Source organism: Schistocerca cancellata, chromosome 5 (assembly GCF_023864275.1).
Source record: "Schistocerca cancellata isolate TAMUIC-IGC-003103 chromosome 5, iqSchCanc2.1, whole genome shotgun sequence".
NCBI classification, from domain to species: Eukaryota; Metazoa; Arthropoda; class Insecta; order Orthoptera; family Acrididae; genus Schistocerca; species Schistocerca cancellata.
This window is the reverse complement of record NC_064630.1, coordinates 544,229,453-544,244,651: the sequence shown is the minus strand read 5'-3', so window position 1 is coordinate 544,244,651 and position 15,199 is coordinate 544,229,453. Positions and strand designations below refer to the sequence as shown.

The window sequence follows — 15,199 nt, the reverse complement described above, 5'->3', positions numbered from 1 at the left end:
GATACACTGGTGCACTCGTTGAATGAAAGAATTATTTACTGCTTCCAGTGTTGCCTGCTAAAGAGAATTACAAGCAAGCACGATACATTCCTGCAAGTCCTCAGGAGTTGTAATACCGCGATAGACAACGTCTTTAATGCATCCCCAAAGAAAAAAAGTCCAGAGGATTTAAATCAGGAGACCTAGCGGGCCAAGTAACTGTTCCTCCTCGAACAATCCATCTGGCAGGATGCCTTCGGTTCAGAACACGACGTGCACACAAGGCATTATGTCTGGACATCCATCGTGTTGATACCACATAATCATTCTGGTTCTTAGCGGCACTTCATCCAGAAGAGGAGGAAGAATTCGTCTGATGAAGTTGGCATACGCTGTGCCGTTTAGATTACCATTGATTAAATAAGGGCCAATAATTATAGTACCAAGCATCCCACACCAGACGTTAACTCTCCATTGGCGCTGATGTTCCACCTGCCTAAGCCATTGTGGGTTGTCGCTGGACCAATAATGCATGTTCCATGTATTTAACTGTCATTTATTTGAGAAGGAACATTCATAGGTAAGTAGGACATTGGAGAAGAAGTTCGGGTTGGCGAGGATTTGCTGCTGCGCCCACTTACAGAACTGTAGACGATTCTCTAAATCATTCCCAAGCAATTCTTAATGTGGTTGTGCATGGTAAGGATGGAACTAGTGACGTGTAAGAATACGATGTACACTGGTTTTATGAATGCCAATCTCGTGTTCAAGCTCTCGTGTGCTCACATGTGGATTCATAGCAACGGAAGCGAGAACAGTAACTTCGGCAGTTTCGTGTGTGCGAGTGCTACGACTAAACTACTGTACTAGATGTATCCGTACATAAGTAAACAGTATTGCAATTACTGTTCTTCTTACATTCCCCATAGATGAGTAGCATTTCTACCTTCTCTTCTTTGGTGTACATTCTACTCACGCGACTCTTCAACTGACGATGGCTGACGGAATGATGGATGTGCATTCTAAGTATGTTTACATTTGTCCTCTGTCAACGCCAGCACGTGTGTGTGTTCCATTACCCCCAGTACCTGCCTGCACTAAGCGCTGGGAGCGTCAACGTCAATGTTAGTAATTAATAACGTTTCTTTCACTGAATGGTACACTGTGATAATTTTGGAATAGGTCTTTAGGTTAGGAAATGAATAACCGAATAAAAAATTAAGGTGCCGTGCCGTTTTAAAAAGTATGTTCGTATCTTTGCAAAAAAAGCTACCCTTGACGGATAAAGAGCATTTGCTTGAAATATTCTGTATTTTGAATCTGGACAAACCTTTATTTAGGGTGGTCAAGATAAATGGGGGCACCCCTGTATACTGGAATCACTAGCGCTTTTTCCAGTCTCTTGGGACTTTGCGGGGAGCGAGAGATCCACGATAAATGCAAGATAGCTCAGGGACCAATGCCGCATAATAGTCTCTGTAAAATCGAACTTGGATTCCATTCGGACCTGGTGACTTATTTGCTTTAAAATATTCCTGTTGTTTCTCTACGCCAGGGATATTTCTCACAATATCGTTCACACGGGAGTGTCACACAGTCAAATGGTGGTATGTTTGTACGATTGTCCTGGGTGAACGATTTCTTGAACGTGAAATTTAAAACTTTGGCATTCATTTTGCTGTCTTCAACTGCCACACCAGACTGGTCACAAAGGGACTGAATGGAAGCCTGAGATCCGCTTAGTTATTTTACGTAAGACCAGAACTGTCTATGCGCGAAGCATACAGCTCTCACCGTCACACCTAAGCAAAATATCTGCCAGAGGACCCAGAACTTAACTAGGTTTTCTGGCAGATATTTTTCTTGGGTGTATGCTACGCGCATAGATCTTTTCACAGACGCACGAATCTGTACTAACCCTCACTTGTCATCATTTGTGCGTTCTCTTTTGAACCGTGAGTGCAACAGTCTCTGCATCCTCAGCATCGTCCGAATTTCGTTGTTAAACAATAGTGGATCTTTTCCCAAGACTACGATTTACGATCTGCTTAAGTTTTGCCCATAATTCCTCTACATCCATGTTACTGGAACCAAGTGATGCCAATTCACTGTCTTAACTCCTTATCCGCTGTATCTAGCGGAAACACTCTCCTAGCCTTCTTGGTTGATTTATAAACTTTCGTAATCATAGTTGCTATAATGACATCACGATCGCTAATCCCAGTTTCCATACTAATATTGTCGATAAGGTCCGGCCTATTTCTACCTACATGGTCGAAGATATTTCCATTGCGTGTGGGCTGCTGAGCTAACTGCTCAAGATAGTCTTCAGAAAACGTGTTCAAAAGTATTTCGCATGACTGTCTGTCTGAACCCCGCAATGAATCCATAGACATCCCAGTCTATACTTTGTAGGTTTAAGTCGCCACCAATTAGTATTGCACGACATGGGTATTTACGCGCTACTGGCCGTAGACTTTATTTGACTTTACAACTGTCACAGCATAATCGGGTGGCCGGTAAAAAAACAAAAACACCCAACAATTAACTTCGTTTCACCTACACCTGTTATAGTAACTAGATGAGTTCACTGTCACACTCAACTCCGACCTCAATCAAGACAATATTTTTGTCAACTGCAATGAACATTCCCCCTGCTACAGCCTCTAATCTGTCTTTCCGATATACTTTCCACAACTCGCTAAACATCTCAGATCTTTCCACTACAGATTTCAGCCAGATCTTAGTCCCAAGAATAATCTGAGCGCGGGAACTTTCCTGGAGGGCAGTAGATTCAGGAACTTTATAACGAATACTTGGTTTACTGATATAATTATAACAGTCGAAGTGTCTTTATTCTGAAAGCTGTTTGACTTCCCTTGCTGCATATCGACTGGCGAGTATTCATCAAGGCACCTGAAACAACTACCTAGCGTAAAACACCCTCATGTGCAGTCGAAGTATTCTGCAACCCGAATAGCTGCTTCCGTTGTGTAGTGCACCCCCGACCTATCGAGGGGAGTCCTACAAATCCCCTCACGATAACACAGGTCTAGAAATCTGCAGCCAAGGCCGTCAGAGTCGACAAAGCCTCTGGTTGAGACCCTCCACTTGGCTCCAAACCAAAGGACCCTGATCAACTCTCAGAACGACGCTGCAAATTGCAAGCTCTGCTTGCACCCCGTGCATGAGGCCAGCAGACTTCACCATCTCCGCCAGCTGCCTGTATGAACTTAGCATCACCTCAGAAGCCATGTGATAGGCGTCGTCAGTGGTGACGTAAGCCACATCTTGCAGACTACTGCACCCTGCACACTCGATAGCCACTGGCAAGGGCACCTCCACATCTCGGAATGACAAACACCCACCCCCACCACCCCCCGACATACCAAATGGACACTGGCTTGCTTTCTAGCCCTGAACGCGATATCTGCCTAAGGTGCTGCATAACATGCCTAAGTTGGAGCTCCCAATAATTAGTAAACCCCTCCCCTGTGTGCCTGCTGAAGGAGCACTCCATTGTACACCCATTTCATAAGTTGAAACAATGTCAGTACTATGTTACTCTTCCATTGCAACAACCGTTGTATGTCTTCAGGTGCGCATATTTCACTTCAGCACAACTCTTATTTTTCAAAGTTGAAAATAATGACAAACGCAAGGGAGGGAGATTGGAGCTTAACATCACATTGATGACGATGTCATTTGATGCTTAACATCAAATTAGTAAAGTTTAAGGTTGGAAATCAGCCAGGCCCTTTCAAAGAAACTGTTCCAACATTCAACTTGGGCATTTTATGAAAACCACAAATAATCTAGATCTGAAAAACCAAACAGTAATTGTAACTGGCATCCTAAGTAAGTCCAATGTTTTATCACTGTGCCATATTACACAGTTAATCATCAGATCATCCATAAACTTTGTTAACTGATATTAACTTCAAACATGCTCTCAATTTACACCTGATAAAAATGCATATACAACATTTAATAAGGATTTCCATACAAAATACCCTGCAATCAATGTGTGTAACAGTAAATTATGTCTCACTGGGGAAACATTTTTTCATAATGTGTCACTCCCTAAAGAAATGCACAGCCTACCTGTAGTGTAGAATGAGTGGGAAAAATATTTACTTATCGTGTAACAGACACTGAAAATTACTATGAGAACAATGGTATATTTATAGCGGTCCCTGAGCTGTATATGCAGCTAAAACATGTTAGGATGACAGCACTACCACAGTAGCTGTTGCAAAGCAAGGTAGTGAAAGAAATTGTGGCTGCCAAATTGTGTTAAAAAAATAGAGAAAAACCACTGACGGCGTTTTACAGGATGGAGGCACACAGCTGTCAGTCGCAATTCCGTAAGTTTTTATTATGCTTGCAAATCTAGATTTCAGCTATAAATATCCATCTTCAGTGCATTTTCATTACCATTCAACACTCATGGCAGCTCATGTCAACATATGTTCTTACAGCTGAATAGGCAGGACACAGTTCCTCTGTGACTAACTGCCACAAGTCTGTTGAATGGAAATAGAAAATGCACTGAAGATGGCTATTTATAGCTGAAACCTATATTTGCAAACATGATAAAAACTATGCAAATCTAGATTTCAGCTATAAATATCCATCTTCAGTGCATTTTCATTACCATTCAACACTCATGGCAGCTCATGTCAACATATGTTCTTACAGCTGAATAGGCAGGACACAGTTCCTCTGTGACTAACTGCCACAAGTCTGTTGAATGGAAATAGAAAATGCACTGAAGATGGCTATTTATAGCTGAAACCTATATTTGCAAACATGATAAAAACTAATGAGATTGCACCCGATTGTTGTGAGACTCCTTCCTTACAATCAACAGTCGATATGCACAGTGGTTCCTGAAGGAATCAAAGTTGGCATTTTACAGATCGTCGTCAAACAGCATGTCATCATGTCATGGAAGACGTGATCACAATGTAAGCCAGATACTGAGGTGATGGTGGGTGAGAGGATGAGTCATTACCTTTTCGTCAAGTGGGCTATGTAGCAAGCACAAAATTTTCACCTTCGTCCTTTCATTTTTATACTGTGAAAAGTATATTGTACAGCTTTCATCACAAGCAAGCACACAATACAGCAAAATTTCATGTGAATACATTATAGAAATAAGTTTTCTGTTTGGAGTGTTTCCCACAGTCCTTAACATTCAATTGAGATTTTTTCCTTTCTTTTTGCATTTCCAAGATATTTATATTTGTTTAAAATGGATTAAAAATGTGAATATGAAGTTTCCTGAAAATATACTAGTTCAGTAAAGACCCATTCACAAATATTTTTAGAAAATTTAAAACAATTTGTATCCTTGGCGGATTTTTGAATCTTAAGGTGAAAGCTACACCATAATCCTAATCCATAAATCAAGCAAAATTCCACTTTTTAAAAAGGGCTTCACACAGTACAACATGCAGTCCACTTTTTACCACCCCCTGCCATTTTTGTGGCAGTGGGGTGCATTTTAATAAAGTGGAATTTACTAATGTTACATTGCCACAGGGCCATATAATCTATGCATCAAAGGCTGGAGCTCACTTCTGTGAGTGAAAAGTTAACAGAACGGCCAGATATTTTCACTTCAACTTTATCCTCCCATCCACAAATTTTCTCAATGTTTCTACAATAATGAAGTATAGGTGACAGCAAACTGTTCCACAGTAGGTATTGTGCAGTTCTTCGAAGCTGCACCTGCCATGAATTCCTACACGTTTTAATTCAAAACAGAATGAAACTACCTTTGCTATGTAAGCAGTGGCAATGTAATGTGGTTAACTTTTTGGTCACATGCACTTTGTGGCTTGACCCAAAGTGAACAAGGGTATGGTGTATAAGAATCGCTGGTGTGTAAATAATATGGCACAAACATTCTAGAAAAATTATCTGGCATACTTGCCACTATTATTCTCTACTAGAGAAGACAAGTATTGTCCTATTCAGTACAAGGTAAATAAGTCAACAGTTACTGTTTACAAGTCTTCAATACCAAATCTTGTTTCACTTTATTAGTCTTAATTTCTTGGTGATGTAAAAGTAGCCTGCTTTCCTAATTGTACATAGTTCTTACCGGCATGGATTCTTCCCTGTGCAAAACACTATCAACGCTGGATACAGAACATTATCAAACCTATAAATTTCTAGTGTTGTTTATTATTTTGAAGGGTTTCAGCTCTGAGGTTATCAGGTTATCTGTCCATACTCAGCAATCTGCCAAAAAGAAATGTAGCGTGAGGGAATGTTTCAAGTTTTCAAAATTTGATAGTACTATTACTTTTAGATTTTTCTTTTAATACTTCATCTACGATTCCAAATAGAGAACAAATCTACTAATAATTATGAAAGTATTATTGTGTAATATACCAGAAGGACAATAGATGAACACAACTCTGCTCAGGGGCAGAGCACCTCCCCTAAAAAAAGCACCCTCCCCCCACAGTGGGACCAAAACTGCTGTAAAAGGTAGTTTCTGCCAATATTCAACAAAGTAGTTATTTTTATACAATGGCACTTGTATGAACATCCATTACACTGCATGTGTGTCACAAAACCAAAAGTACACTGCAATTGAAAATGCCACAGTACAACACTATGCTGGACAGCTGTGAAACACTGCTACCTTTAACACTACATGTGCACTGAAAGAAAAAATAAATAAATAAATAAAAATATGTATATAGTGTTGTACAGTGAGCCCAAATCACTTGGAACTGTTATCTCATCTACCTTTTAAAACATCAAAGCACTGTGTTAGCAAACCAGTGTTCACAAATTTCTTGTTTACTGTATAGTATTCCACTTCCACACTGAATGCTTTACCCATTCTTATTGCAAAAGATATTTCACAAAAACAACCAGGCCTACTAAAATATCTTGCACATTAACCATAAACTGAGCAATAACAAACAATAGATTAATGACCTGATTTTTTTTTTACTTCTGTATGTGTGTTTTTATGGTTTGTACCTTTTCCCTAATCTAGACGTGTGGACACACACACACACACACACACACACACACACACACACACACACAACACGAGCAAGGTAAGGGAAAATGAGGATTCTGTTACATAAAAAATGCAACTTTAATACAAATTTTATTAGCTAAGCTATCGGTTACACAATACTATTCACAAACTAATTATTTACAATATGTATGCAGGCCCACAGAACAGGCAGACAATATAGCATTGTACTAAAACGTACAAAATACAGATTGGAAAATAATAATGTTTACAAATAAAAATTAAATCTTTAATTAAATTTATTACAAATATAGACAAGAACGAGATAGTGACACTGTCACCATTTTGTTATATTCAGTCAACATTGCCACATTCTCACATAACATTCTTGCAGCAATTTAAGGAAAATCTAGACACACACACACTTGCACAGAAGAGCAGATTCAATCTCAGATCATACAGCATAAAAGGAACACACACTCTTCACAACAGTCTTTTCACGTAACTGCCAAACCAACAAAGAATGAAAAATGATAATCACATTCTACATGGAAAAGATGAATGAATCTGCATTGCAAGTAGGAGAACAGACTTCACTTAAACAGCTTTAACCATAAAATACCCTCAAATTAACATTCAATTTGGCAATGTATCATATAAAATGTCTCTGACACTTTGCGAGAGAACATCAGGGAATTTAATATCAAATGAAACCAACAAGTCCCCTTTCCTGCTTGGTTCCTTTGGGAATGGCAGACCATGACCCTGAATGCGCTTCACTGTAGTTGGTTTCACTATCTCATTTGTGAGATTTATAGGAATTTTTTCGCCTGTCAGCGTAGGAACCTGGACGACAGTTCCACATAACGCCTGAAAGAGGACAATTATCATTCAGATTGGGTTGCATTAAATTAGAGTACATAGGATTTAATACCAGAGACCAAATGAACATAAATACTAAATAAATAAAAAACTTACCTGTTTCAAAGTAATTTTTGAAGTGAAGCGAATGTCACTTCCTTCTCTCTTGAAAAGAGGATGTGGTTTGTCTCTTATTATGAAAACAATATCGGCTGGAATTTTGTTTCGGCCTTGGTCCCCTTCACGCTGGAAGGTAATTTTCGTACCTGCCTTCCAACCAGGTTTCACACTTATTGTCAACACTTTATCCTCTTTACGTGTAGAACCATCAGGCTGCAAAACCTTCCTTGATATCTTCATTTTCTTGGTGCAACCTCGCAGAATGTCCTCTAATGTTACATATAAATCATGTTCAATTGGAGCATCCTGAATTTTGTCCTTGCTACGAGTAGGAGATCCACCAGGATGGTAGTTGAAAGAATGAGATCTGAAAGCAGGACCACCTGATTTCATGCCCATTGAGGTAAATGGATCATCTAACTCCATGTCATCAAAGATTCTGTTGCCACCAGGCCCACTCATTTCAAAGAAAGCTTGGAATGGGCTTGAAGACCCGAAGAACTGTGCAAATGTTGCACGTGGATCACCGTGGAATGTGTAAGTGAATCCAGGTCCACCACCTTCAGCCGCACCAGGTGCACCTCCCTTCAGCCCTTCCTCGCCATATTTGTCATACACATCTCTCTTCTTTTTATCACTTAAAACTTCATAGGCTTCAGCTACCTCCTTAAACCTTTCCTCTGCACCTGGGCTCTTATTTTTGTCAGGATGGTACTTCAGAGCCAATTTGCGGTAAGCTTTTTTAATTTCATCATCTGTGGCACTTTTGGGGACTCCCAGGATTTTGTAATAATCTTTCCCCATCTTCAACCTGCAACAAATGAATGACCCATGTCAACATTATATTAATCAATACTTACAGTATCCTGAAGAACTAACTACAAGTTATCATGAACCAGTCATCAGGTATGATTGTCTACTACCTTATAGTAGTAAATTTGTCTCCGTCACATGGAAATTTTCTCATTGTTATAAGGAGTTGAAAATTTTTTTAAAATCAAGTATACATATTCTGGGCATAGATCATTGCTAATGCATTCACATTCATTTGCTGTGACTGGAAGTTGAAGTAGAATAAAACAAAGCGTAAACCACACCAGCTCCCACATGTGACAATTCAAAAGTGGGAAATATTTGACAATGCTCTGATACTGTGAGCAAGTGTGACAACAGGATACATGATCGATAAATATGAACACTAGAGAGATCCCTGCATCTTCTGTATTATTGCCATTTACACTTTATATTTCTGACATAGCTAAAGGAAATGCAATCACTTTAACCATTTCTTAATCAGTGCTCTCATCAATTTTGTCTATTGAAGTGGTTTTATGAAAGAGGATATAAATTACTGCTCTCATCAATTTTGCCTATCAAAGTATTTTGGTGAAAGAGGATACAAAGTTACCTCCATTTACGTAACAGTGACAGTAACGTTCTTTCCATTTGGACATGTTTACAGCTAACTGCAGATAAAAGGAAATAGTAAATGATACCTGCATATGCTTGCAACACAGGATTTACAAACCATTATTCCTGCAGTTAATGATTCTTCTTGTACAAGATAACTGTTATTTCAATAATGAAGTGTCATTTAGGCATGTCTGATATTCTTCGAGACTTCAAATTGTGCTTGAGAATGGCTATATAGTGGAAATAAATTAATAAAATTCTGTAGTCAAATAAGGGAAATTTAAAAAAAAGAAAAAACTATCATGAGATTTAATCTAACTGTTCAGGTCATTCACTGAAATCGAAAATTTTGTTGCAGGTGACAATTGTGGTAAAAGAACTTTTTATATCTAAACGTAACGTTCTCCTTAGGAGAGAGAGAGAGAGAGAGAGTACTAACAAGTATTTCCAACAATTTACAAATTAATGGCAAGTACTACAACAACTGATGGAGCTGGAGTATGTACCATGGACCAATGATTTTTAAAAGTGTACAGCCTAGTAATAACAACTCTTACTGTGTGCAGCTGGCAGGATAGTATTACAACTACACTTTCATACTACTTCCTTCATCATTTAGGTACAATATTTTCTTTATACTTAAGATCCCAAAATCAAACAGGAAAGGACATATAGTCAAAACAAATGTTAAACTGGAGTGTTTTCGTGGCCTAGCAAAAGAACTCTAAGACAATGAGAATAGTATGTATAAACATTTATTCACATAAAGAGATTGACTTCCCATCCAGACTAACTCAGAAACTACTACAAACCTAATTTTTACTGCACTCAACTGCTACCTCTACTAACCTACTACATTAGGGAGCAATGCTCATCAACATGAGTCATTCAAAACATTATGTCAGCTAAAGTGGAACTCAAAAATGAGTAAGTTGAGGCTGTAAATCACAATGACTCTGTATCAAGTGATTTACAGGATGCATTTAGAACTCACCCCTAATCTGCCACTTCACTGGTGAAAATGCCTGCTTCAGGCAATATATTTCTATTACTGTGGCCAAGTTGGTAACATACAGCTAGGTAACCAAAAAAGGTGCCTGACAACAGCCAATGTGCCTCAACATGCTCTGAGAAGCAAAATTTTAAGATTTGAAAACTGTTGTCCTAAGCTTTTCTATTGCTCTTCACCAACTGTTGGAATATATTAAGTACTAGGCAAACTGGCAATTGCAACAAATTTATTAGACTTAAGATTTACATCAAAATTTTCTTCTCCCTATTCTGTCAATCTCCTCCTTCCTCTGTTCTATACCCCCCCACCCCCTCTCTCTGACTTTTTGAGCTTTGTTTATTGTCATTAAAAACAAAGCCTCACTTATAGTGGGTAAAATGGTTGGGATCATTGGTATACACAGTATAAGACAGATCTCTACAGCTACTTGTCAGTTAACAGGAAGGCTATACAATGCCACCTGGAAGTTTAGTATCATGAAAAAAACTGAAGTAACTCTGTGAAGAACATTCAAAATTTTTGATAATTTCACACAATGTCTTGTCTGTATATAGTTGCATAGATGAGACATCTGTGATTAATGTGAATTGTCATGACTAAAGTGTGTGTAATAGTTGTGCAGTAACTGCAGCATATTGCCGACTGCAATTTGTTCTGAAATTACCGCACATCCTGAGGTTGTGGTTAAATTGGGACAGAAGAGGAACTAACTTTGCCCACTACAGTCCCCATGGCTGACTAAAACCTACTGTCATGTTCCCATCACGACTCTACATCTAAACTCCAAAAGCCATCTTGCAGTGTGTGGCAGAGGGTAATTTGTCTACCACCACCACTTCCTTTCTTTCCTGTTCCAGTCATGAATTGTTCACAGGAATAACAACTGCTCGTAAGCCTCCATGTGGGTCAAGTCTATATAATTTTATCTTCACTGTCCTGGATATACATAGCAGGAATCAATATACTTTTGCTGACTTCTACAAATGCACCCTGTCGGAACTTTAAACAGTAAACCAGTTTGTGATGCAGAATGCGTTTCTTGCAGTGCCTGCCAGTGGAATCTGCTGAGCATCTCCACCACGCTTTCACACGTAATAAACAAAACACTAATGAAATGTGAAGCTCTTTTTTTAATCTTCTCCATTTTCTCTGACAGCCTTATCTGGAATAGATTACACAGATGAGCAATATTCAAATATTGGTCAAACAAGGGTTTTTGTGAGCTATCTACACTGTTGAGTTGATTAAACTTCCTGCAGACTCTTCCAGTGAATCTGACTTGCATCTGTCTTAGCTGCAATCAATTTTAGGTGATTGTTCTACTTTAAATTGCTCGATACGCACACTCCTAGGTATTTTGTGACTGCTTCCACTGGTTGTTTTGCAATCAAGTAGTCATACTGTAATTTGTCTTTCTGACTATCTATCCACAATGTGGGGCACGGCCAAAGTTATTTTTATACCTGAAGATTTCTCTCCCCTGAGAGTGACATGCTGTGATCTGTTTGCTAGAAACTCTCCAATCTGAACACAGTGTTGGTCTGATTTTCAGTATGCCCATATTTTGTTCACTACATGGCAGTGCAGAACTGTATCAAATGACTTATGGAAATCAGGGAACACGACATCCACCTGGGTGGATCTACTGATGCCAATAATAATAATATGTAAATTGCAGTACCACTACTTTTATCTCTGCCGACCTATGAATGGCAACTTCAAATCAAATACGAAGAGTGCTAATTGTACCTACTTGGTACATGTTAACAGCACAAACCTTGTCCAAGAACATTCCACACTTTTGAAAAATTTAATAGTAAGGGAGAAAATTATTAAAGGCGAGAGACACATTAAGATGTGTATGTGCAACTGCAGTATCGCTCAAAATCTAAAAGTGCCACCATATCTGTATGTACACACAATGTTTACTACTGTATGTACACACAATGTTTATTATCCCTGCACCTTTAACACTTTAAACAAATCTGTTTCCAAGTGCTTCACACAATGCAAGTTTTTTTTTTTTTTTTTACATACATTCCTGAAGAATTAAATATGTCTAACTAACGTACAAACACAAATGTTATCTTGTAGATTGCATAAGAAACATTCTCGCCTACAAAAATGTTAATACCTGAATAGTTTTTTATCCGTTATAGTTTACTGAGCACATTCCCACAAAATCTAAAATTTTTGTCACTCCACATATAATATTACAGCAGTATTACCCATATATCTATTTCCATAACAGAAAATAAAAACTTGACACTACATTGGAAGAATTTATGATTAATGATAAATCGAGAAATAGTAGTACAGTGTATACTGCTCTTTTAAAATGTTGGTAAAGATACTAAGAAAACCTACAGTTCCTAACTCTACGCACCTCTTCAGGTGCGAACATATACAATCTTAAACCCATATACGTAAAATTCATTTCACATTTTCAACATTAAATCACACACACTTCACAATATTGACCTAGGTCGCAACCTACTGTATTCGCTGTATATGCTAGTAGCAGACGAATCAGGACAAGAATACAGTATACCCATACTGAATAATCAAATTTTCATAATTATCAAAAGATGGAATGATAGCAACCATATCCCGCATTTACTATTAGTGTGCACCAATGGAACCAACTCCTATTAATTAGCATGTAGCCAAGCACTTTTATAATTTAAATGTCACTGCACATTTAACACACTTATGTTGTCAATGCAGGTACGTTAGTCAAAGAAAGTATGTGATAACACCCTTAGCCGCCATTTACTAGCAAACAATTATGCAAAATATGTTAATAACTTACGAAAGTTGTTGAGAATATAATGAAGTTTTACTGTAAATTAGTGAACAAAATAAATTTATCTATATGAAATCTCCCCCATAAATTACTTATCCTAATAACTACCCCCACCCCCCAAATCCCCATTGCTACAAACAAAATACAAACTGTCAACGTTACAACATCCCATTGCTCCAGTTTCCCCAACAGCCATACAAGACAGTATTGTCAAGATCAATATGTGTCCTATTAGAAGTATCAGAACACCTAGTAACAGTGATATGCAAATACTATTTCTACTTAACTTTGAATTTTTCAATTTGTCTGCTATGACAATTTCACAGCAAAACAACTAATATGCTGCTTAAAATACAGAAACACAATTTTACATGGATAAACCATGAATTGTCAACATATATGCAGTCACAATACCCAAGTTCCATGAAAGACTATTCTATTTCCATCACAAACTAGACACATGTACACTTGCAGTTACCCACGCAGTACCAGTTTATAATTTAATCATCACACCTCATTAGTATATGCAGTTGGCAAAGCTAACAAATGTGAATGCCAAATACAGATTTTGCTAACAGAATGGTCTGAGGTGAAGCCTTACGTCACAAAAATAAATTGCATAGCATGTTCAGAAAACATATTTGGTAATGGAAAAATCAGTTATTTTGTTATAATGTACACATACATTACACAAAATACGAAAAGTGCAATGGGTCGGTCCACGGAGTATCTTTTACCCACAATTAATTTCCGGAATCTTCCAAGACCCATAACTATTATCATCTGATTTTTCAGATTTTAACAGCTTTGATTCCATTGTCATGCTGTCGCAACCTCAGATGCTAATATAAAAGCAGTACTATGCGCGTTGTTTTAATGTGGTTACTGTATTAACTTAAAGTCAAGACTTGGGAATACACATTGGAGGCAATACGAATACTATCATCAAAACACTGCATTTTTCGCGCAGATATCCATATATCACATTATCATGTGGTGTCAACTGCTTTATTGACGACGTCCTGAAGTGTAACACCATACTGCACACAAATTCTACGAAAGACCAATCACTTCTGTCGGAGATACTGATTCTGCCATAAAAGCTTACCAACACTAAATGTAAACAAGATCAAAATCTGACGTAACCTAACTATTTAGAACTATAAATAACTTGTTGAAAGCTCTGCTACTGTAACTTCTGCCACAAACCATTCTCGGTTGGAATTTACAACGAACTATCTCCTTTATTGGCTAATGTTTTCTTTAAAATGCCTATTGTGTGAGAATGAATACGACCTTAGAATAAATGTGACATTAGATGCACTTAGTTTGTTTAGCACGAGAGCAATTACATAATTTGATATGAGCGCCTATATAAACTAACTTGCCCTAAATTTGTACTGTTATATCCTGATACCTGCCACGTAATTTTTTATGCGACACGTTACGTGGAATTATCTCCGTCAAAACTGCAACGTCTAAACTTTTCGAAGTGCATTACGCAGATAATACAAAGAGAGGAAAGAATGGCAAAGGACAGTGAATAATCCAATGCACTCTGAAGGTACGATAACATAAAATGGCTCTACTAGGGAAGCGAAACTTCGCACCCCACCAATACGATCAACCTTTTCCTCAAATATTAAAATATAATTCATTTTCACTCACATTTACGACGAAGAACTAAAATAGTTCAGTCTTGCTTCACTGCAACACACTGCGGATCATTGCTCAGCAGAGAACACAGTCGCATCCATTTTTAAAATATAAATAAAAGCGTCTAAAATAACACAACATATGGGAGTACTTACGATTTACAACGATGTAGAAGATTCTGCAAATAATTTAAACAAACACACGATCGACAGCACAAGTCACAGGACTTCGTCAAACTAAACCCTTACGCGCTTCTGCTCCGTGCATATATACCCACACTCTTCGAGAATATTCCGGAAGCGTCTGTACGTTGGCAGATTTCCAACACGGCAAAGATAACATT

The 15,199-nt window shown here is 38.0% G+C and overlaps 1 protein-coding gene across 1 annotated transcript; it reads right to left on the bottom strand.

Annotated features, from left to right (window-relative positions):
- Positions 1-7,103: 7,103 nt before the first annotated feature.
- Positions 7,104-15,167, bottom strand: LOC126187921 (dnaJ protein homolog 1). The gene is made up of 3 exons (XM_049929282.1): positions 15,012-15,167; positions 7,967-8,780; positions 7,104-7,858 (listed from the first exon to the last, which is right to left on the bottom strand). Exons 2-3 carry the CDS (start codon positions 8,771-8,773, stop codon positions 7,625-7,627), a joined length of 1,041 nt encoding a protein of 346 aa, XP_049785239.1. The 5' UTR covers positions 8,774-8,780; positions 15,012-15,167; the 3' UTR covers positions 7,104-7,624.
- Between the last annotated feature and the right edge of the window lie 32 nt (positions 15,168-15,199).

What these genes read in the sequence shown, in the direction of transcription:
- LOC126187921 (XM_049929282.1), bottom strand. Translation starts at nt 8,773, where the DNA reads ATGGGGAAAGATTATTACAAAATCCTGGGAGTCCCCAAAAGTGCCACA. An exon ending in CAAAAATTACTTTGAAACAG is followed by an intron (nt 7,859 to 7,966) that starts GTAAGTTTTTTA and finishes GTCCTCTTTCAG; the next exon opens with GCGTTATGTGGAACTGTCGT.